Source organism: Hyaena hyaena, unplaced genomic scaffold (genome assembly GCF_003009895.1).
Source record: "Hyaena hyaena isolate Hyena2069 unplaced genomic scaffold, ASM300989v1 scaffold_601, whole genome shotgun sequence".
NCBI classification, from domain to species: domain Eukaryota; kingdom Metazoa; phylum Chordata; class Mammalia; order Carnivora; family Hyaenidae; genus Hyaena; species Hyaena hyaena.
In genome coordinates this window covers 908,814-933,823 of record NW_024081232.1, presented here as the reverse complement: position 1 = coordinate 933,823, position 25,010 = coordinate 908,814, and the positions used below count along the sequence as shown (strand labels likewise).

Here is a 25,010-nt window from a genome sequence, read left to right as displayed (position 1 = left end):
ATAACAACTAAAGCTTAAAAATGCTCACTTCAAAGTTGTTCATAAGGATTTATATAAGCTGGGGTTTATGTTGGGTTCATTATCACTACCTCTAATTTACTTTGAGACATAGAAGCAGCTTCCTGAAGACAATAAGAAGAAAGTAAAAGTGGTTAATTGGGAAGAGCAAGGGCTAACTGAGGGCTGGATATGGGGAAAGGCAGGCATTTCTGTCCCAAAGTCCCATTAGTTCCTTTTCATTTCAGAGGTAAGATTGTTTAACCAGATCTTCCACAAGCTGGAATGACAAACTGTTGTCACAGTTATAATACTTACATACATGGATATTATCATTCTTGCTTTAGTACTTGATGTACCTTGCTTTATAAAAAACAAAACAAAAAAAAAACCATCATTTAAAAAAGTTTGGGGGTACCTGGATAGCTCAGTGGGTTAATCTGACTCTTATTCTCAGCTCAGGTCATGATCTCACGGTTTGTGAGTTTTAGCCAAGCATCAGGCTCTGTCGGATGGTGCAGAGCCTGCTTGGGCTTCTGTCTCTCCTCTCTGCTGCCCCTTCCCTGCTTGTGCTTGCTCTCTCTCTCGCTCTCTCTCTCTCTTTCTCAAAATAAATAAACTTTAAAAAAGTTTGAACAAAATGCTACATGATTTTATGGGAAGTGGTAATTTCATGCTGCAGAAACCCAGGAAATCTTCATGAAAGAGGATTATATTTCATCAAGACACCTTGAAGCAAGAAGGATTTAGACATGCACAATTGGAGGCATTCCAAGCAGAAGGAAGAACCTGAGTAAAGGCAAGGAGGCATCAGGCAAATAAATGTATCCAAAGAACAGGAAGCAAATCAGTTTAATTTGCACTTACATTGTGGGGGAGAAAATAGCGGATAATTAGGATCAGGGTCTTAAATAACAGAATGAGGAATGCAGTAAGCCACGAACTAGAACTTGGAGGCAGAGAATTAGGTTGTTTCAGTTCTGTACTTAATAGCTCAATTAACCCTCACAAACACTCAACGAGGTAAAAGTTAATATTCCCATTTTTTATAAAAGAGAAAACTGAGGCTTAGACTGGTTAATAACTTGTGAATTTCAGACATCTGAGTAAGAAGGAGACAAGACTGGAAATTAGAACTGTTTCTCCTCTGCTACACGGTCTCTTGCTGCACTCTCATCTTTGGTTTAGCAGTCTTTTCCTTTGTGGCGATCGTGAGCATTTTGCTATATTGGCTATATCTTTGTTTCTTAAAGACCTAGATCAGTGCTTAACATACAGTATGTGATAATAAATGTTAGCTGAATGAAAGAATAAATATCTAGCAACACGTAGAAGGCAGAAGTAGAGCACAGGAGAAAGCCCAAAGCTGGAGACATACAGATATAGAATGTCATCTGCTGAGGGGCTATTGGTGTAACCATAAGACAGATGAGTTGAAAGGTACTTATGGTCAATTCAAAAAGCATTTAATGAATGCACTGACTTTAGGGTGTGCGTAAGAATACTTTCTCTTTCCACTCTTACTGAAAGGTAGCCACTAAGTCCAAAGATATCAGGATGACCATCCCTATGAAGCCACCAGCATTTGAAAGCGAGTACTCAGGATAACAGAAATCTAGAAAAACTTTCTTTTCTCCTTTCATTCAGGCAGTTCCAATGCTGAAGCTTCCAACATTTCATTAGCATGAAATTCTCGCAAATAACACCTGCCAATTTCTGAAAATTACAAATGAGAATGCTGGAAGACCAGAGAAAACAATTCAAAATTTCCTTAAAAGGAATATGCTGTGGTCTTCTGCTGTATTTTCTGGAGATGAGAGAAGCTATGACCTCTGGGAATCCATCTGGAGCATACAATTTGAAAATAGATGAACTGATATGACACTTTGTCATATAATGGAAGTGTAGCAAGGGCGAAGAACAAGGTCATAACAACCTGTTTCTGTCCTGTTGATTGTTATTCTGCAATGACCAGAGATAGCTGAATAAAACGATACCTATCACCTACTACCAATTATCAGGGATTAGAAGACATTCTCTTATTTGTTTGATTGATTCAAATTGCATCCTATTTTCTAGCTATAGGCATGGGAGAAAATAGCGAAGGCAACTGAAATGCTCAAGCACCAAATTACAGTCATGAAAGAGAAACTTGCACTTATAACTTGATTTAATTAGTCCCCTGTGACCCTCCCCTTAGGGGAGTCAATGTCAATGGGTTTTGAAAATGATAATCCTAAAAAATAACAAAGCAAGTAAATTTACAAATTCAAAGCACATCACACAACGGGCTTGCAAATGCTCACAGAAGTAACATTTAAATTTATTATAAATTACTCAAATCCTCCTTTTAGAATATTCATTATATGCATGGCACAGTGATAAGCTGCATAGGGGTACAACGATGAAGATACATTTCAGAGTCTGGAACAAATGATGGAAACAAATATACATAAATAAGGTACAAAGTACCATAGAAATACAAGAACATCCTAGAGAGCACAGAGAAAGAAATTACTCAAAGGATTGACTACAGATGGCTTTTGTGAAGAAGGTAAATTAAGTGAATCCTTGTAGATATGGGAATATTTCACTAAGTGGAAAACAGAGGAAGCTAATTATATGTAAAGGAATCAAGTAAGTAAGGGCTTAGAAATAAAAAAGTACAGGATGCACGGGTTACATATGATCAATAGAGCAGAAGATATACCTAGTATATCTAATACTGAGGGCTTGGAACTCTACGATTTAAAAAAAAAAAAAAGCAATTGTTTCTCTGTTCCAGCACTATTTTATAGAACTTTCTATAATGATAGCAATGCTTTATATCTGCACACACGGCTATTTTGTACTTAAAACATGGCTATTTCAACTGAGAAACAGAAGTTTTAATTTTATTGTATTAAAGTTATTATTAAATAACTATTGTATCAAATTTAAATAGTCACATGTGGCTAGCGAATCATACCGGACAGTGCAGACAATGGTAGTCACTAAAATTGTTGATCAAGAGAGTGACACGATCTGAGAAACGCTTTAGTGTTAGTTTTCCTTTGCACAATCTAAAATGTTAGCTTATTTTGAGGAAGGGATCTCTTTAAATTAATCACTGCCCACTCCACTAGATCTTTAGTTTTATGATTTCATGGAATTAGAAAAACAGTGTAAGTATTCATTAATTGTATTGCAGAAGAACAATTAATAAAGGAAACATGGGTAAATGGAATAGATTAAAAAAACACTAGCAGATGGTAAATTCTGGTAAGTTTTAAAAATTTCTAACACACCAACATGAATGCCTTGTGACTGTAGAGAAACAACACACTTCATTCTTTGGGTGGAAAGGTTAGATCTTACTCATCTTAAGCTGATTAATGTATGTATTACTAATAGTTTGCTTTTGAAACATATAGTAAAAACACAAAAATAAGCAATGTAGACACTCAAGGGCATACTGGTTCTGACACATATGTGTGATTTAGAAATTTTAGGCCTCCAGGCTCACAGAATTGCCATTTGTCCATAATGATAAAAAAAGAACAATAAAAACTCAAATATGTTATTTGCATCTTATGAAAACAAAAAAATTGATGTCATATGTTTCTTTTTCTTTGGGGCTTATATGAGACTTAAAAAAGTTTTTACTTCAAAGCCTATGTCAGAATATTTATTTAAATCAGAATGAGAATGCTTTGCTATAATTTTAGCTAAATTTTGTTTATTTCTCTATGTATTTTAGCTAAATGTTGCTTATTTCTGTTCCCTCCCCACATGTGAGCGGGGAGGTGGGGGGAGCAGAGAGACAGAGAGGGAGAGAGAGATTATCCCCAGCAGGCCCCAAATCAAGAGTCAGATGCTCAACCAACTTAGCTACCCAGGTGCACCTTTAGCTATAGCTTTTAAATTTAGAAAATTTAGAAATTAAATTTAGAAAAATAAATCAGGCTGAGAAAGGCAAATACCATATGATTCCACTTGTAAGTGGAATCTAAAGAAAAAAAAGAATAAACAATCAAAAAGCAAAATCAGACCTATAAATACAGAGAACAAACTAATGGTTGCCAGAGGGAAGGGCGTAGGGGGATAAGCAAAATGGGGGAAGGGGAGTGCAAGATACAAGCTTTCAGTTATGGAATACATCAGAGAATAAAAGTTACCACATAAGGGATACAGGCAATGATACTGTAATAGCAGTGTATAACAGCACTGATGATAGCTACACTTGTGCTGAAGTAACATGATGTGAAAACTGTCAAATCACTAAGTTCTACACCTGAAATGAATGTAACATTGTGTGTCAACTATACTAAAAAAAAAAAAAAAAAAAATTAGTGGTTCCTTGGAGTTCAAGGTGTTTCCTTATTTGAGTAGCCAAGTTTGAGTGACTGATAAAGATAAGATCTGATGGAATTACAGATTTCCCATTGGTAGGTAAAATATTTATGCAGATGAATGAACAATGAATTTCTAAAACATTAAGTTCCAAGTGTGTCCCCGAAATAAGTGGAAATTCCTCTCTTCTACTTGCACAAGAGGCTAATTTTGTGCAACATGTAGGTTAACCTAATGTGAAGGATAATTTCAGAGCTAAGATGACTGCCACAGGCCCAAGGTAGCGGATGAAAGCAGAAATGCAGTCAGTAAGTATGTCAGACCCCCTTCAGAGCACGTCTGACTTCCTTTCTCTGTATCTGCTTTTGTAAGTTAGTAAACTACTTACGGCCAATTGCTTGCTAGTTTCTTTCTATCCTCAGGCCAAAAATCATGCAGTCCTCCTTGCTCTCTTTCTCTGACACACCACAACCAAACTGTCAAGAAATCCTGCTTGTTCTGTATTCAAATTAGATCTAGAATCCACCTAGTTCTCATCACCTCTACTGACTTCCCCTCTCATCTGAGTCACATAGCCTCCCACTGTACGCCCTGTTCCTTACGCAGCAGACAGATGTTGCTTTTAAAAGGTAAGTCAGAACACATTAGTCTTCACTCAAAACTTTTCACCAATTTCTAGTTTCATTCAGAGTAAACGTCCAAGAACGTCCATGGTCTACCAGCTCCCATGCGATTCCTCTCTGCACTTTTCCCCCTCACCCTGCTCCAGCTACACCAGCCTTCTTTCTGTTGCCAAACAAGTCAGGCATCCCCCCTCCCTAGGACATTTGAACTGGCTGCTCCCCCAGAAATTGGCAGGGTTAATTTCCTCACCTTCTCAAGTCTTTGCTGGAATGTCCTCTTCTCCATGACACCTCTGTCACTCTCTAATTAAAACTGTAACCAGCCTCAGGGTGTTGGGGTGGCTAGGTTGGTTGACTGTCTGACTCTTGGTTTCGGCTCAGGTCATGATCTCACAGTTCATGGGTTTGAGCCCCACATTGGGCTCTGTGCTGATGCTGCAGAGGCTGCTTGGGATTCTCACTCTTTCTCTCTCTCTCAAGATAAATAAAACTTAAAAAATAAAATTAATAAAATTGTAACCAGCCTCTGGCCGTCCTTATTCTCCTTTACTTTTTCTTTTTCCACCCTCTGTTTTATTTAGGACATATATTGATTATTGTTCTTCCCTCCTAGATGTCTCTTAGATGCATTTGTTTTATTCATTTATAAGCCTGGCAGTATAGCAGTGTCAGCAGTACCTGGCATATAGTAAGGACGCAAGAATACTTGACTATATGAATTATCATAAAACAATATTTTCATTGCAATATGTGGAGCCCAATTGTATATTTATAAATCATTATATTCCTAGATATTACAAAGACAGTGCTTGAACTAGATTTTCTCTACACCTAAAGATATTCCAACATGGTAAATGAGGAATCCCTATAAATGGCATTAACTCTTTCAAGTCATCATGATGTAGCTTTAAAAGGCTTCAACATATTAGTTTAATATATATGTATGTATATATATATGTAAATATATATACACACACACACATTAGAAAGTTTACTTTTTCCTGCTAGGGTATCTTTCTAAATTTCTTTGGCTGAATCTTACACACTCTATAGATACAGATACAGATGGTTCATTCCTGCATTCATGTATATCTATTTTAGGCCAGGCATTGTCCAAAGCACTGCGAAAATAAAGATTTCTAGGACATGGTACCTGCTTATGAGGAGCCCAGAACTTCACAGTGAGAGACGAGGCTGCAAACAAATTACCACTTACAAACAACATAGTGCAACATAAATGCAATATTAAAAGCACAAGCAAAGGGCTACGGATTACAAATTTACTTCTGATCTGCTTATTATGTGACAAAGTAGCATAAAACATTTTAGAAAGGAATGGAACTTAAGAATGAGATGATCTTGGATCTGAATCCCATACTTCACAATCTTGTACTGTTTAACTTATCTCTTTTTTAAAGTACAATAAGAACACCTGGGTGGCTCAGTTGGTTGAGTGTCCGACTCTTGATTTCAGCTCAGGTCATGATCCCAGGGTCATGGTATTGAGCCCCACATGAAGCTCCATGCTGAGTGTGGAATCTGTTCAAGAGTCTTTCTCTTTCTCTGCCTCTCTCCCCCGCTTTTGTGTGTGCTCTCTCTAATATTTAAAAAAAAAAAAAAAAGCATACATACGGAAAAGTGCACATCCTATTTGTACAAGTAAATGAGTATTTACAAGATGAGCATACCCATATAACCTGCACCCAAATCAAGGAGCAGAATGTGCTCCTTGCTTTCTCTCTCTGTCACTCTACTCCTCCATAGGGAATCACAGTCCCAATTCTAACACCAAGATTAGTTTTGTCTGTTTTTTTAAATAATTTTTTAATGTTTTATTTATTTTTGAGAGAGACAGAGTGGGGCAGTGGGGGAGGGACAGAGAGTGAAGGAGACACGGAATCTGAAGCAGGCTCCAGACTCCGAACTGTCAGCACAGAGCCCAATGTGGGCTCAAACTCATAAACCATGAGATCATGACCTGTGCTGAAGTCAGACACTTAACTGACTGAGCCACCCAAGTGCCCCTGTCTGTTTTTATTTATATAAATGAAGTCATATAGTTTGTAGCTGTTGTGTCTAGTGCTTACTCAATACTATGTTTGAGACTGTCCACATTATCACATGTTGCTGTAAACTGTTGATTCTCATTGCTCATGGTATTCCATATTGTGAATATAACATAAGTTGTGTTCTACTGTTGGGGAACACTGGAGTGTTTTCCAGTTTGGGACTATTTAGAATAAGGCTTCTATGAAGATTCTGATACATAAGTTTTGGTGAATGCAAAAATACATATGTTCCACTCTAGTAGTTACTTTCAAATAATTTTCCAAAGTAGTTGTGCAAGTTTACATTTCCCCAAAAGTGTATGTGAGTTCTCATTACCCTACAGCCTCACTGACATTCGTATTTACTGTCTTTTTCTTTTTATTTATTTAAATTCATTTTATTTATTTTGAGAGAGAAATAGAGAGAAAGCAGGGGAGGGGCAGAGAGAGAGGGAGAGAGAGAATCCAAAGTAGGCTCCAGGCTCTGAGCTGTCAGCACAGAGCCCGACATGGGGCTGGAACCCATGAACCATGAGATCATGACCTGAGCTGAAGTTGCACGCTTAACTGACTGAGCCATTCAGGTGCCCCACTTCTAAAGCCATTTTAAAAGGTAGCTATGGGAGCGCCCGGATGGCTCAGTCGGGTAAGCCTCTGACTCTTGATTTCAGCTCATGTCATGATCTCACAGTTCATGAGATCAAGCCCCACGTCAGATTCTGAGCCTTCAGTGTGGAATCTGTTTGGGATTCTCTTTCTCTCTCTCTCTCTCTCTCTCTCTGCCCCTCCCTTACCTGCATGTGTGTGCTCTCTCTCTCTCTCAAAAATAAATAAATAAACATTAAAAAATGATAGCTTATATAGAGCACAGAAATGTGTGTAATTACAGTTATGACAATGTTTCTGAAAAGCTATGTATCTGGGGGGCGAATGGAAGAGAAAACAGATTAAAAACACTTTTTTTGAGGATGGTGAAGAAATTTTGAAAGAAAGCCTATTTTTAAATCTTTCTAAGTGCTTTTTACCATATACATATTTCTATGCATCATGTCCCTTTGCATCCCCACCATAACAATCTTGTTCCACATATCTACTTTTATCATGTTGTTAAAACAAATTATTACACTTATCTGTATTTAACCATCACAAGTCCATCTCTCCCTACTAAATAGGAACTCCTTGAGTCTTGTTCTTTGTATTCCAGCTCCATTCACAGGTCTGGAACATAAAAGTTTATTTCATAATTGTTTGATGAATGAATGCATTACTTGATGAATAGATAAATAAACAGGATTTTCCAAATCTTAATGGTCTGTAATATATATATTTTATACTTGGAAATTTTCCTAATGCTTTCAGACACTATAGAAGTATGTTCAATCTCTTACCTCTAACCCCCTCTAACTCGGGGGTTCCTAGCCATCTTTGAGTTCCAGAACCCAAATGTCTGGCTCAGCTACCCAGCCAGTCTGGGGAAAAGAAATACAGCATAGGGAATTTCTTCTTTGGCTGAAGAACTGGGTGACACACTATTATTTCAGCCTGAATTTACCCCAGATTCCACAGACCAGTATGCATAGTCCACATTTACAAAAAGTTTTTAAAAAGCCGCAGAAAGACGCTCCAAAAGGAATTCGCATAAACCAGAAACACACTTACTAAGACAATATACACACATATGGTAGGCGGTATATATTTAGGTTTTTTTCCGGGTAAACAAAATATTTACAAGTGGCCCAGGATATACAACTGATCCAGTTGTTTATTGTCCATCTGTACTAAGTTCCTTGACAGCAGGAATCACATCTGTCTCACAAAACCGAGCACAGTCTCCCACTGTGGGAGCAGAAGAGATTTTCTCTGGCAACACCAGACATACAATAATCATCTTGATTTGTTAGAGCTTGTGGGAATACCTTGCCAAGTAAACAAGGAGCAATGAGCCATGAACCCTTTATATAGTCACCCTTAGAATTTCATATCAGGAAATGATGCACCAGCTTTCCCATGGCGAGCAAGTATTTGTTTTTCCTTGTCCTTTCTTTCTCTTCCCCCTCTCCCAAACCACCAGCCTGGCTTTTAAGCACCGTAGTTCTCTCACACAGCATTTCTCTACCTGGCCACAACTTCGTTTGCAAGAGTAATCATTAATATGTTGCTTCTCTCATACGTCTGAAACACACTGAAAAGCACTGATTGTCAATGCATAAGGCTGCCTGGAAACTTGCCATATTTCCAGTTATACGCATATCTCATTTTATTACACCTTGCTTTCTTTTGCTTTGCATATATTGTGGTTTTCTTTCTTTTTTTTTTTTTTTTTTTTTGACAAATTGAATGCGGCAACCCTGTGTTGAGCAAGTCTATTGGCACCATTTTCCAATAGCATTTGCTCACCTCATGCCTGTGTCACATTTTGGTAATTCTTGCAATATCAAACTTTGTTATTATTATTATATTTGTTAAGGTGATCTGTGATCAGTGATTACAAGTCACTGAAAGCTGAAATATGGTGGTTAGTATTTTTAAAAATAAAGTCTTTTTAATTAAGGTATGTAGACTATTTTTTAGACACGATGCTGTTGCACACTTTAATAGACACAAACATAACTTTTATATGCACTAGGAAACCAAGAAATTCATTTCACTTGCTTTTATGCAATAGTCACTTTATTGCATTGGTCTAGAACCAAACCTTCACTATCTCTGAGGTATGCCTGTACTGGTTTTCAGACTCTCTAGACTATTTAGTGCAACGTAGTCTTCCTTATCTGCTCTCTTCATAAATGCAAGTTGCCATCCTTGCCTGGCTACACTAAAGTGCATTTAGAATTATTTATCTATTTAGGTTACATTCTTCCCGAGGAGAGAGGGTGTGAGCTATGCTCTGCCAGATTCTTGTCTGGAAAGGGTGACCTTGAAAGGCCCTGCAGAAAGTGGCCTTTCAAATCCTAAGTGCTTCACCTCAGCTGTGCCTGCTCACAAAGTAGGCTTTGTGCCATGGACTCTGGCACTTTTCGAGTATTGTTGCATAGAGAAGAGACAATGTTTAACTATGGGCATCACCTGCTCTCAGATAAGGTCAAAGATGTCAGGAGCTGGGATTGTAAGTGATGTGGCATATTCTGAGGGCAGAAATAAATTTCTGTGGGACTGGAACACCTGCCTCTTTTAAGGCTACTGTATGACACAGGGTTTCATAAGTGTTCAGAAAACTTCATTTATGGGGCGCCTAGGTAGCTCAGACGGTAAAGCGTCCAACTTCAGCTCAGGTCTTTGTGGGTTCGAGCCCCGCGTCGGGCTCTGTGCTGACAGCTAGCTCAGAGCCTGGAGCCTGTCTTCAGATTCTGTGCCTCCCTCTCTCTCTGCCCCTCCCCTGCTCTTGCTGTCTCTCTCTCTCTCTCAAAAATAAATAAAACATTAAAAAAAATTAAAACAGAAACAAAAAAAAACAATAAAAGCTTCATTTACTTCACAGGACTCAATTAATTCTTGGGGGGAGGGATAGCTCATGGGTAGAGTATTTGACTGCAATTAATTCTTGAGTTCCCTCCCTTGGGTAAAGCAGGATTTAGCTATAGTAAAGCCTTCAGTGGCAGTTGCCTGTGTGACAAGAAATGGAATCAAGAAAAGATCTTCAAGGATGAACATGAAATGGACATTCAGACACTGGTTTGGGGAAACAGTTGCAGTGTTCCTTCTCTCTGTGGCAGATGTCAGTGGCCATCAGAGCCACCTTTTCTCTCACACACCCTCCCACAGTGTCAGGCCCTGCTAGAGGTCACATTCTCAGGGTGGCATAGACCATCTTTCAGACCGGCAGTGAAAAGACATCTTAATGGGGGAAATGAGTCATATTGGAGCTAGGAGGGGGATGGGTATACCTTCATAATGGCCTGTTTAACAGCAAGATTTTTTTCTCTCATGGCTGCCTCAGGGCACCATACAGCCCTTGGGTGCCCTGAGGGCCCACCATCCGCTGGCTACGCACCCATCAGATTCAATTAATGATGGCCCCCAGGCCACCTACCCAGCACATTTCCAATTTAAGCGGTCTCCAGCTCTCCACCACCATACACTTCTCTCCTCCACCTTCCCGTTCCTCTCTGTGAAGGTTAACTAGTCGACTACTGTCTAATCCTTCTATTAATGAAGATTTCAGTCTCACTCTATGGCCCTATACTGAAATCTGTAAGGATTTGTGAGCTTCACGCGAAAAAAATTAGAAAGCAGCTAGCAAAACTTTCCAGAAGGATAGAAATACCCAAAATCTAAAAATTATCTTAAGAGGATGGATTCCACACCATGGAGTCCTCTTTTCTCCTTACCTCCGGCTCCCTGTGATGAAAGATTGGTAACCTTAGGAATAAATGACAAATTCTGAAACAATTAGGTTTCTTCCTGGGAGCTCCATGGGGATGCAGGAGTAACTCTGTGGTGGCTGGCGGGGGTGGACAGGTTCCTAGAACCCTCCGAGTCTTCCTTTGGCCACCTGGTCCCAGGTTGCTGCGTCCCCCGGCCGCGCGCTTAGGGCAGCGCCGCGCCCCGGCGGTGGTGCGACTGGGAGGGGTGTGACTGCGAGCCCCCAGCGCGCGCCCGTCCCCACCCCCGCACCCCGTGCCCGCCCGCGCAGCGTGACTGGCCGCAGCCGCAGACCCGGCTCCCGCGGCGCAGAGCGCGGCGCGCTGAGCGGGAGAGCGCGCGGGCTGCTGCCTCGCGGCCGCCGCGCAGTCCGGCCTCCCCCGCTCCCTCCGCCCTCCCCCGGCGGCCGCGCTGCCGGGAGCCGGGGAAGCCGCCGCTCCAAGCCCGCAGCTCCGGCGCGGGGACCAGCAGCCCGGCGGGGGCGGCGAGAGCGCTGAGCCCACAGGCCCCGGGGACAGGCGGAGGGGGGCTCCGGCCTGGGCAGGCAGAGCTGAGCGTGGGAGCGTTTGCGGGCGAGAGCGAGGGCTGCACCGGTGCTCGGCGCGCGGCCCGTCAGCCCCAGCCCAGGTCGCCGCAGCCCGGGAACCTCCCCACCCACGCCCCGAGGCACGCGCGGCACAGCCATGAACACCAACGATGCCAAGGAGTATCTGGCCCGCAGGGAAATCCCTCAGCTTTTCGAGGTAGGGGGCTAAGGGTGCCAGACGGCCGGGGGGCTCGGGGAAAGGCATCTCTGGGGCTCCGGTGTGGGGGGTGGAGGGGTGGGAGGAAGCCTCGCCCCGTCCCACCTGGCCGACTCCGGGCACCGAAGTGAAGGGGGTTGCAGAAGCTCGCTCTCCCGCTGGCCCGGGGCCATCGCCTTTTCAGCGGGTTGCCGGGATCCTCGTCCGCTGGCGGGGCGCAGAAGCCCGCATCCCACTGATCAAGTTTCAGTCTTCCATCGGAGCTTTGGAAGCGGGTCGCCCTCAGTACACCCCCTCGCATGTGGAGGGTGGGCTGCTCTCGGCCGTCCGCCCGCCCTCTGGCTGCTGGGGCCAGGCCAGGAGGGCACGCTGGCGCTCGGGAGCGAGCAAGGACTCGAAACGTAGGGGTCAGGAGCCCTAGCCCCTCCGCGCGCCGCGGGTCAGGACCCCGTGGTGAAGGGGAAGTGTGGACGGAGGCAGCTCGGAGGAGAGGGATGAAGATGCAAAAAGCGAATCCAAACCCGTCGAGTGCAGCACTACCTCCCGCGGGGGCAGGCACCCAGCGCTGCTATGCGCTTTCGGTGAATGAACTCCTGAGCACGTTTTCCGCTGCCGTGGAAGGGATCATTCTCTTTGCTCGCCTCTCCGGCTGTGGCTTTCGCCTGCCTTCTCCATCCCACCCAGAGAAGGCAAGTCGGAGAGGCGGCGGCAAGGCAGGCGTGACTCCTGTTGCGCTGTCTTCGGACCGCATCACAGCGTCATCTCCACCAGGACCCCGGGGGATAAGGAGCACTTCGGGAATGTGGGAGAGGAGGCTTGAGGGACGAACTAAAGGATCCTTGGTTACATCTAAACCACAACCTACATCGTGGAGTCTTTTGCTTCCTTTCCTTCTCTCCATTATTTGAATTTTGAAATATTCCTGAATTCTGTGTGCTTTTTATGAGGTTAAAAAAAAAAAAAACATGGAAGGGAGCCAAGCTTCTTAGATGGAGCCCTGAAAGGGGAATTCCATTCACTGCCTACCTGCCCCCCCCATTTCTGAAAGATATTAGACTGTAGATTATTATCTAGTCTATATCTATTACCCAGACTGTTATAACAGTATTATACTGTTATTGCAGACATTAAGCCAAAAGTCATGAGTTGATCTTTCTCCTGTTTGGGGGGGGGGGAGGGGTCTGTTGCTAGAAGGAGTTTTAAAACACCATTTTGGGAAAGAATTTTATGCCTGTTTTCCCAAATTTTCTTTTAAAATGGGCCACCATAATTGCAGATCTTTATTTTCTCTCACCTCTGTTAGCCACCAGTTTCAGGTTGGGCTGAGGCCAAGATTTCCAGGTAAAGCACATTTTGGGCACAAGCCTGGTATGTGATACCCAAACCTAGCAAGTGTGTTACTCAGGCTTGAAAAGAATCAAAAGGTGTTGCATAAGGACAGGTCTTGGAGGGTGGGTAGGTAGGATTCTTAAAAGAGTATTTCTTTTCTTTTCTTTTCTTTTTTTAATTTTCAATGAGTAAATACAGAGATGAATAGCCAAAGGTTTTTGTCACAAATACTACTACTAAGATCAATTTCATTTCTGTGTTTCTAAAAGAATAATTAGAAACATCTGCAGGACAGTCACCTGATTGCCAAGTGCTGCTTAATAGTACATCTATTTTCTTTGTAAATGTGGGTATTGTTTTTCCTCTCTGGTAACCACAGAGCTTTTTGACACTTTGTTCGTGAAAATCTACACTGTGTATACAAACAAATAATAGCAGGGGTTTTTTGTTCAGGCATTATGCTTTTTGTTTTGTTTTTCTGCATGTGAATGGGACATTTTAAAATAGTGCACACCCAGAAAAGGAAGTCCATTTCCTTAGGTGAAATGCAGTAATACAATGTACTTAAGTACAATCTTGGACATTTGGAAGATCGAAGAAGACTGTGGTGACCTCCAGAGACTCCATCCTTCCAGTAAGAATCTCTGTTTTACCAGCACAAGACAGAATAAAACCTGGCAGCGCTCCATGTGATGAGTGTAGACAGTAAAACCAAATGCTTTTGTTCCAAACTGGATTTTCTCCATCAAACCACAATATTGGTATGCAAAGATTTTAAGTATACAGAGTTTATCAATTAGGTATCTATCAAACCAAAAATTTTGCTTCAGCTGTAGATTTTAGAAACCATTATAGATCACGTAATTGTTATTGAATCTACAGACTGTCAAACAACTACATGTTTCTGAATCATATTTGTTTAAGGAGGCTGGAAATATATATTTCCAGTAAAAAAAAATTCAGTGAGTATGTTCACTCATTTTTGGCTATAATAGGGATCAAAAGAGAGACATTGAGTGATTCATATTATAGTTGGATTACGTATGGGACACAGATAATCTGGCATTTTATTTTTATCCCATATCATATTTTTGCAAGATATATATAGAAAAGAATATGTGAGTTTTAGAATCAAAAACATTGATTTGAAGGGCATGTGGGTGGCTCAGTGGGTTAAGCAACTGACTCTTAATGTCAGCTCAGGTCATGATCCCATGGTTCATGAGATCCAGCCCCATGTTGGGCTCTGTGCAGACAGCATGGAGCCTGCTTGGGATTCTCTCTCTCTCCCTCTCTGTGCCCCTCACCTGCTCACTTTCTCTCTATCAAAAGAAAGAAAGAAAGAAAAAGAAAGAAAGAAAAAAAGAAAGAAAGAAAGAAAGAAAGAAAGAAAGAAAGAAAGAAAGAAAGAAAGAAAGAAACTTAAAAAAATATTGAGTTGGAATCCTGGGCCTACAAGTTTCTAGCTGAATAACCTTTTTTTTTTTTTATTTTTTAAAATTTTTTATTATTATTATTTATTTCTGAGGGAGAGAGAGACAGTGTGAGCAAGGGAGGGTCAGAGAGAGAGGGAGATACAGAATCTAAAACAGGCTCCAGGCTCTGAGCTGGCTGTCAGCACAGAGCCTGATGCGGGGCTCGAACCTCTGAACCGTGAGATCATGACCTAAGCCTAAGTCAGACGCTTAACTGACTGAGCCACCAGGCGCCCCCTCAGCTGAATAACCTTAATCAACTCACTGACATCTCTGTGCCATGGTTTTCTAATCTATAAAATGGGGATGATAATAATACTCCATAGGGCCAGAGTGCATTGAGTAAACTAAGGCATACAGAGTAAACACTGCCACAGTTCACTGTATTAATATAGCAATGTGAGGAGTTAAACACAATGTGTGTGTGTGTGTGTGTGTGTGTGTGTGTGTGTGTGTGTGTGTGTATGTATGTATGTATAACCAGACCATATTAGTTTTTCCTCTCCCTCTGCTATTGAGCTTCTCGGAACACTCTAACTCACACTATTTGGGATTTGAGAAAACAAATGTACCTGGAAAGAACTGCCTAGCACTTTGAGCAAATTGCACAAGAGTAATCTGAAAATAAAATATTGTATTTAGCAAAGATGTCAGCCTTTCAAAGGATGTGTGTGTTGTGCATTAATAATGTATATTCGTGATAATGATCCTCTATGTTTTTTCCATGAAATACTGTATAGGAAAATATTTTACATATCAGTCCAGTTCCAAGGAGTCAGCAGTTCCAAATTTGTAGCATATTTAGAAATGAGCATATGTGACACATCGGACACCAGGTTTTTCCTCTGTAATGTCAATGGATATTGTGGTAACTTATTATATATCAAATAATAAAGTTTCAGATTATGTTTTGAACAGTCCTTTTTCCTAATCAGAAAGCAGTCCAGTATGCACCTACTGTGTTCCAGGGACAGTGTTAGGGGCTAGGAATTGAAAAATAAAAAATACCTACACTGTGTTGTTGAAGAGTTTACAGTGTGGAAGATGAGATCAACACTTAAACTGATGATTTAAGTATAAATGACAGGCAAGATGTTTTCTGGGTAGTATTGAATCCAAAGGAAGAGGTCCACAAGCCAACCTAGGAGCTCAGGGAAGAGTTCTTGATTACGATAATATTAACTAAAATCACCAATATTTATTGGGTATTTACATTGTGCCAGGCTTTCAATATGTACTTTACAAGTATTAATTTTTTAATCCTTTAAAAACTCTCTGAGGTAGGCATTAGTACTCCTATTTTACAAACAAAGAAACTGAGGCTTGGGGCCTTCAAAAATGGGTAGGAATGGTGCATGTGGGTGACTTAGTTGGGTAAGCATCCAACTCTTGATCTCAGCTCAGGTCTTGATCTCAGGGTTTTAAGTTCAAGTCCCACATTGGGTTCCATGCTGAGCATGAATCCTACTTTAAAAAACTGGGTAGAAATAAGATAAATAATGACAGGAGCATTTTTACACACTGCACTTTATCTCACTTTGATAGGGTGCCTTCATTTTAAACTATGTAGTTGCCCGAATTGTTTAAAAGGCAGAAAATGCTGAGCTAAAAACTAATTGGTCAAGAATTTAGGGGTTATTTTAATTACTCAATCAAATCATGTTCATTAAAAAAAAATGCAAAGAACAAAAACAACCCAGAATTTAACAATGAGACATACACTATTTTAGCAAAGGTGGTTTTAAAGCATATTTATGTGGGTATATTTTGTGGTTGTATTTCAGAGCCTTTTGAATGGATTGATGTGTTCTAAGCCTGAAGACCCAGTAGAGTACTTGGAAAGTTGTTTACAGAAAGTCAAGGAATTAGGCGGCTGTGACAAGGTGAAGTGGGATACATTTGTTAGCCAGGAAAAGAAGACCTTACCTCCCCTCAATGGAGGACAATCACGGAGATCCTTTCTAAGAAATGGTAATGTATATGTAGAATAACAGTTTATGGTTATAGCACTTCTCTTTGAAACATCCCATATAGACTGTAGGCATTTATTTAATTCATTAGATTTCCAAAAACCTGGAAAGACATTTGGCTCTGAACATGACTACTCTCTCTCTGCTCCTAATTCTAACCACCTCTGTGCTAAGATGAACAAAATCACATACCACTGTCCAGCACTTCCCTAAAAGCTTAATGAAATTGTATATTTCTGACTTCATTATTTTGCAAAATGAATTTCATCAGCGAACTGAATTTTTCTTAAAATTGCAAATAAGATTTTCCCAAATAAATGGATAGGCAAAATTGTTATTATGTAACAATTCAACATTTTTCATTAGCTGGGAAGAGCTTGGAATAGTGTGTTTCCTAACTCAGAGTTCATATTAATGCATCTGCATAAATGCATGTAAAGTTTATACTAGTTAATCCAGCAAGTATTTCTATTGCAGCTACTGAATGCAATACATCAGATTAGGCATTTGCTGCTATACAAGAAGTAGAAGACATGAACTTGTCTAGCAATTTTAGGAATAGTTTGGAACTAAGAATTAGAGTTCACTAGAGGAGATTCATAGTATATTTTCATAGCTTTCTGAAATACATGCTTATCAAACTTAGTGGTTCAACATCAGCCAACCAACCTTTTAGGCTCTGGATGAAACTGAGAAGTATAATAGTATATGTAAAGTGGAATTTAGTTTCCAATTCAGGGAAACTAAATTTATTCTTTCCCAGTGGCCAAGATCATTATATTTTCAAAATTTACACCATTTTCAAAAATTGTACCACGAAGTCTTGCTAGACAGACAGAATTTGAAGTATTTGTAATACAAGTATTAGTATTTGTAGTAAATACAAAAATAAGCCTTAGTTTGTTTCATTTACATGAGTCACTTAGATTTTATTTGCATGCAGTGTGGGGAAAAGACATAGTGTGTTAATTTTTAAGAAACACAGGCAGAGGGGTGCCTGGGTGGCTCTGTCGGTTAAACATCTGAGTCAGTCATGATTTTTGTAGTTCATGGGTTCAAGCCCTGTCGGGCTCTGTGGTGACAGCTCAGAGCCTGGAGCCTGCTTCAGATTCTGTGTCTCCCTCTCTCTCTGTCCCTCCCCGACTCATGCTCTCTCTCTTTCTCTCTCTTTCAAAAAATGAATAAACATTAAAAAATTAAAAAAAAAAAGAAAAAGAAAAAGAAACACAGGCAGAAAGGGTAAGCAGAAACATTTTTTCAGAAGCATCTCCAGGGAGGAGAATTCTTCCCTATCCATCCATCCATGCAGGAATCATCACTTGGCCATGTAAGCCTGAGTGTTCAAGTGCCAGTTACCACTGGGGCACACCACTTAGTACATTTCTGCTTCAGTGAACAAAATGATGTTTTCATGGGCTTGAAGTGTTCATCTATTTTCCCAAGACAACTAACTTACTTCCAGGGGTATTGTCATACTGATGAAATCTGGCTCAATCTTAAATACATGCCCTGCTTAAGTCAAGTGAGATAAGTATGGGGAACTGCTTTAAGATTTAGTCTTAAAGCACTAACAAACCTCAGGTATTACTGGATTTAGTCTAAAATATTTTTACATTTTAAAATTTAAATCTAAGGGGATATGACATTCCCTTGGTTAAAAAACTGCTCTCAGCCTCGGTATACAAAGTGACTGCTTTGCAACAAAACGAAGTCTGAATGCTTCTGTTTTATACTGTTACTTGGCTTGATTATAGGTAGAAGCCAGGCAGGCCAAGGGTGTAATAGAGAATGGTGGGGACTGTGGTCAAGTTACAGAGAACAGTCATTGTCTAAAGGCATGTACACATTTTGGAAAAATGTTGAGCTGAACAAAACACATCTATGGGTCAATATTGAGTACACAAATGACAAGTTTGGAACTCCTGATTTATCAGAATAAGCTGAAACAGAAATGGAAAATGTGGTTTAACTTTAATTAGAATTAAAGTTGTTAATTTTAGAATCTCCATACTTAATAATGCTTTACCAAGATTCCTACTCAGAGATCTTTTAATTAATCATCAAATAGAACTTTTCAATGTATTATGATGACAAGAATGTCTTATTACCTTCTTATATCTAGGACACATGCTAAAAGACAGAAAATGGTTTCTAAATAGACTTTTCTGTAATAACATTTTATTTTATGAAATGCCTTACACACTTGTGCTTCTTAATTTTTAGCTATAATTTATGGGGTACATTATTAAATTAAACTAGTAACTTCCCAGTAACTTAAAGCATGATTATTTCTAGAAATAAAAGGTGATTCATGCATGGTTTGCTGAAATATTGACATAGCTGTGCTAATATATAATTATCATGAAAAATTATTCTACGAAATAAAACATTTTAATCATTTAGGCAAATTACTTCCATACATAAAAATATGATAAAAAGCAAGGATAAATTACTGACTGATAGTTCTTTAAAGGATTTTACTATGCACGTGAGATAAGCATCTTTTTTTTCTGCCGTACAATTGAACAAATAATTTGTTATGAATAAGAATTCTAGTCCCAAAGCTCAAAATGTCCATAGAGCTTCTGTTCTGGAATATCTCATTGTCATCTTATACTCAATATGTTTAAAAGCAAGTATAGCGTATTTGCTTCAAAACCTGCACTCCCTTCTCCTTTTCTTATTTCCATGAAGTCAGTCAGTGAGTCAGTTGAGCATTAAAACAACCATTTATTGAGCACTACTATTGTCAGACATTCTTTGAGGACTGAGGATGCGGCCACCAAGAAAGAACAAATATGGTACCTACTACCCTCATATATATTATACTCTCAGAGGGTATAATGCTAAGAGAAATAAACCAGTCAGAGAGAGACAGACACTATATGATTTAATTCATGTGCGGAGTTTAAAACATAACACACTAACAAAGAAAAAAAGAGACAAACAAAAAAACAAACTCCTAAACACAGAGAACAAATTGATGGTTGCCAGAGAAGAGGTGACGGAGGGATGGGTGAAATAGATAAAGGGATTAAGTACCCTTGTCTTGCCGAGCCCTGAGAAATGTATGGAATTATTGCATCATTACATTGTAAATGTGAAACTAATATAACACTATGTTAAGGATACTTCAATTAAAAAACAAAAAATAAAATTTTACAAGAAATTAAAAGGAAATGCTTTGTAAATACTATAGGAATATAGATAGACACCCTATACAGGTATGATGTATATGCATTATATACATTTTTTTTAAATGTTTTATTTATTTCTAGGAGAGAGACAGAGAGACAGCATGAGCAGGGGAGGGTCAGAAAGAGAGGGAGTCACAGACTGAAACAGGCTCCAGGCTCTGAGCTGGCAGTCAGCACAGAGCCCGATGCGGGACCCGAACCCACGAATCGCGAGATCATGACCTAAGGGAAAGTCAGACGCTTAACCGACTAAGCCACCTAGGCGCCCCTACATTATATATATATATCATATATATATATATATACACATCATATATATATATCATATATATATCACATATATATTTTTGGTAAAGAATATAATGCTGAGGGTTTTTTTTAAAGAATTTGTATAAGATGATGTTAATCAGAAATAATTGTTAAAATAAAAATGATGAACTTGGTGATTATTTTGACTATGGGATAAAAAATCTTAATGGTGAAAAAATATGCAAATAGAAGCACAATGAGTGCTATAGAAAATAACGCATGTGATCAAAACAACCATGCTAACAGGGGAATAGATCCAACCTAGACTGGGGTTCAGGGTAGGCTTCCTGGAAGAAGTGATATGCTAATGCTTGGAGACAGAAAGCCGAGTAGGTGTTAGCTAGAGAAGGATGGAGGAGTTTGAGTTTATACCAGGGAATAGAGAACAGGAGTTGCTAATGTAGGGGAAGAGGCTATGATATAGAAGCCCACTATTTCTGGAGCAGAAAAGAGAGAACAGAAAGATGGCATATTAAATGCAATGCCTTCTCTTTTCAGTTAGTGTTGAGCCTCGGCAATTGTTTTTTGGACTGTCTCCTCCTTTCATGTCACAGATCCCAACCCTAACCATATTCTTCGTACCCAACCATGTCACTTCTCATGCTTCCCCTCTAACTGAAGCCTCATTTCTCACCTGTTACTCCTGACCCCTGCTGGCCCCTAGCTGCTGTTCTTTCTGCTTTCATCTCCCCACTCAAATTTATTCTAAACACCACCAGATTAACCTTCCTAAAAAACGTGTTTCATATTTTATCATGTCACTTCTCTACCCACACAAATCTCCCACTGGCTTTCTACTAGATTAAAACTAAACTCTTTACCCTGGTGGTGAAGGCCCTCCACCCTGTGGCCACACTCTTGACTACCCATCTTCTGGCTTTCCTCTGTGGGAAACCATATATGTCAGCAAAGCTATTGTCTTTGTTACTAATTCCACAAATATTTATTGGACACTGATTTTGTGCCAAGATAGTTCTAGATCCAGAAAAGTAAGGTCCCTCCTTCCTGGAACTGAACGTTCTAATGGGAGAAGACAAACAATGAATTAATAGAGACCTTTCATATGAACTGTTAGATGCTGTGGAGACCATTACTAGAGTGATATCCATGAAATTAACTATTTGAGATTAAAAAGTCAGTAAAGTCCTCTGGTAGAAGGTGTCATTTGAGCTGAGGTGTGAATGGCGAGCAGCAGGCAGCCATGGGATGGTATCGGGAAGAGTATTTCAGGCAGTGGATTGTGGGCACAAGCTTGTAAGCAGGCAGACTAGTAAAAAGCCTATAACAGTAGTCCATGTAAATGATGGTGGTTGGGAAAGAGTTGTAATAGTGGAAATGGAGAAAAGTATATGCATTTGGGATACATTTTGGAGATAGAGTCTATGGCAGTAAATATGAGGAGTGAGGGAGGAAAGTAATTGAGGATAATGCTTAGAGTTTTGCCCTGTGTTGTGTGTAGCAATTCAATTTCAAGGCAGAACAGGATACTGTTGTCAATGCCTTTCCTATCATACACCCTTCCCAGAATTTTCAAAGAATATCCACTATCATTGCCGACTACTCTACTCTTTCCATAGTACTAAAATGAGTCCAGTGGATTAGCAGTCAGTGAGCTTATTTATTATATCAACAGAGAATGAAAAGTTCTACCTGATCAACACCCCAGAAAGAGATGTGAGCATTATGCCATGCTAAAATCCCATAATCACCACAGCTAAATCCCTCATGAAAGGCCAAGTGATTTCCTGTCTCTCTTTTGTGCATGTGCCTTCTGGGTAGTTAGGGCTTCTCTGTGCCTCCCGGAGTACTGATACTTGGAGTGAGGAAGGAAGGAGCCGTGAACTACATGAACCACAGTTTAGCCTTGAACAACACGTTAGCTGTTAGCTAATAACGAGTTAGCAACTGTGAACTTGTGAAAGTTGTGAGATTGTATACTACAAACCCTAGGGAGCACCATTTGCAGATATAAGGATGTATACAAACTACCAATTAAGATTAGGCAGTGCTTAAGAAAGTTCCTCCAGACATGGGTTGGCAAACTATGACCCATACCCTGAGTCTGGCTCCTTACTTGTTTTTATAAATAAAGTTTTATTGGAACACAAGCCTATCCATTTGTTTATATATTGTCATTGGTCACTCTTCTGCTACCATAGCCAAGTTGAGTATGAGACTGTTCAAAGTTCAAAATATTGAATGTCTGTGGGGCGCCTGGGTGGCTTAGTCGGTTAAGCGTCCGACTTTCGCTTGGGTCATGATCTCGCGGTTCGTGGGTTCGGGCCCCGCGTCGGGCTCTGTGCTGACTGCCAGCTCAAAGCCTGGAGCCTGTTTCAGTCTGTGACTCCCTCCCTCTCTGACCCTCCCCTGCTCACGCTGTCTCTCTCTCTCTCTCTCTCCTAGAAATAAATAAAAAAAACATTAAAAAAAATATTGAATGTCTGGCCTTTTAAGAAAAAGTTTGCAGACCACTTATAGGATAGGCTCTTCTTCCAGTTGAAAAAAATCAAACTCCTTTAATTTAAAAGCTTTCCTCTGCTAATTGGCTAAGTACAAAAACTATTTTATTATGCTTTTTTTTCCCGTTTCAAAGTTATCTTACTCTTTTGCAGTGATGCCTGAAAATTCAAACTTTCCATATCGACGGTATGATCGACTCCCTCCAATCCATCAATTCTCCATAGAAAGTGATACAGACCTCTCTGAGACTGCAGAGTTAATTGAGGAGTATGATGTTTTTGATCCTACTAGACCTCGACCAAAAATCATTCTTGTCATAGGTATGAGGACAGAAAGCAAAATTCTTATACTATTGTTACCTTTGCTTATGTGTTTACATTTCAAGAAATCAGGTTTATTATGTGTATTTGCAATAACTGAGTTGAATAATGACAAACAACAGAAACAAAAGCTCAAGAGACAGTAGACGGAAATATTTTAGCATAATTTTCCATAAAATAGAATTGTTATAATTATATAATATAATACCTATTCCACTTTTAAGGACTCCATTACAATGTCCTGGAAATCCTCTGCAATGAGTTGAAAGTATTACTCTCTTCAAGATTTATTGTCCTGTGGTTTTATCTGTTTAATTTTTAACATAGAAAACTGAATCCATTGGAAGTTTTCTATACATGATATGACTTTCTTATGTTTTTACTCAACATATTGAATTTTTATTCACTATTAATTTTAGAAAGAAATGATACTAATGTGTTGGTAAAGACAAATATAAATTAATCTTCCTGGTAGCAAACTGACACCTAAAATAAAGTTTAAGCTATGATGTTTCAGACCAGCAAATCTAGTTGAATAGTGTTTTACAGAGCACATACCATCTGAATATTAATGAAAATAACAACAGTTAATTTTTAAAATTATTTCTATGAATGAGTATGAAAATATCAGATACCATTGCACAAGAAATCGATCTGGAACATGTTTAATTTTTGTAAAACGCCTTTTTTACCACTCTTGCAAATCCCAACTTCCTCAAAATCTGTAAAATCATGAAGAGACCTGTGGACATGCAAATATGTGATCATTGTCTCGTTTTCCAATTTGACTCAGTTTTTACAGAGATGACCAAAAGCAAAAATCTAGTGTGAAATGTTCAAAGCTATTGTAGTCAGTAATTGTTAATAGAGGGCAAATGAATACAGCCCTATACAAGGAAGGACTGTTTCCAGAAGATAGAAAGATGATGGCAACTAGGAAAGAAGCATGCAAATAAACACACTAAGCTATAACAAGAATCTAAGTTCACCAGACTAGAAGGAGCGACGTTCATACATCTCTAAGTGTAATGTAAATGAAATTGCAAATATATTTAGCCCTGAACTGTTAAAATAATGTTGTAGAAAGACAGTATAGAAACTGGCTTTATAAAAGTCATTATTCTTATGGTGTATGGTAGCCACAGTTATGCCATAAATCTCTTTCTATTCCTGAAAATGGAATTTTGTTTGTGTGTGCTTAAAAGTTTGAGGTCCAGGGCACTTCGGTGGCTCAGTCAGTTGAGTGTCCAACTTTGGCTGAGGTCATGATCTCACAGTTCATGGGTTCAAGCCCCGTGTCAGGCTCTGTGGTGACAGCTCAGAACCTGGAGACTGCTTCAGATTCTGTGTCTCCCTCTCTCTCTCTCTCTGGCCCCCCTGCTTTTGTGCTCTCTCTCTGTCTCTCAAAAATAAATAAATAAACATTTAAAAAAAAGTCTGAGGTCCTTACCTAGAAGACGAGTAAATGCTTTATTAAAATAAATGCTTTATGCTACAGGTGAAGAATAATGGGAAATTATTTCGCAATTTGATGATGAAATATTCTTTCAATTTTATTTTTCTTTTTGCTGTTACTAAAATACTGCTGATTATTAATAGGACAAACACATGGAGGCTTGATTGTCCATGAAAGAGGTGTAATACCAAAATGCTCAAGTAAAAGAACACATATATTAATATTTTGTGCATTGTGAATTTTATGTGAAAATGACTAAAATGTTTCATTAAACTAAGATCTTTGGAGAAGATGTAAATGCTTCAGATCTCCTCCACTTCGAAGAACTCCACAGTTTTTTTTTTAAGTTTTTTTTAACGCTCTTGTTCTTTCTTTTCTTTTTAATTTTT

General features: G+C 39.5%; 1 protein-coding gene across 2 annotated transcripts in view; it reads left to right on the top strand.

The window, feature by feature from the left end:
* Positions 1–11,874: 11,874 nt before the first annotated feature.
* The window catches only part of AK5 (adenylate kinase 5), a 233,373-nt gene continuing 220,237 nt past the window's right edge, over positions 11,875–25,010 (top strand). The window contains exons 1-3 of one of the 2 annotated variants that reach the window (XM_039257066.1): positions 11,875–12,105; positions 16,694–16,880; positions 22,998–23,165. In XM_039257066.1, coding sequence (XP_039112997.1) covers positions 12,046–12,105; positions 16,694–16,880; positions 22,998–23,165 — 415 coding nt within the window. In that variant the 5' untranslated portion in view covers positions 11,875–12,045. The remainder of the gene's footprint in view (positions 12,106–16,693; positions 16,881–22,997; positions 23,166–25,010) is intronic. The other variant, XM_039257067.1, reaches the window with a different exon arrangement.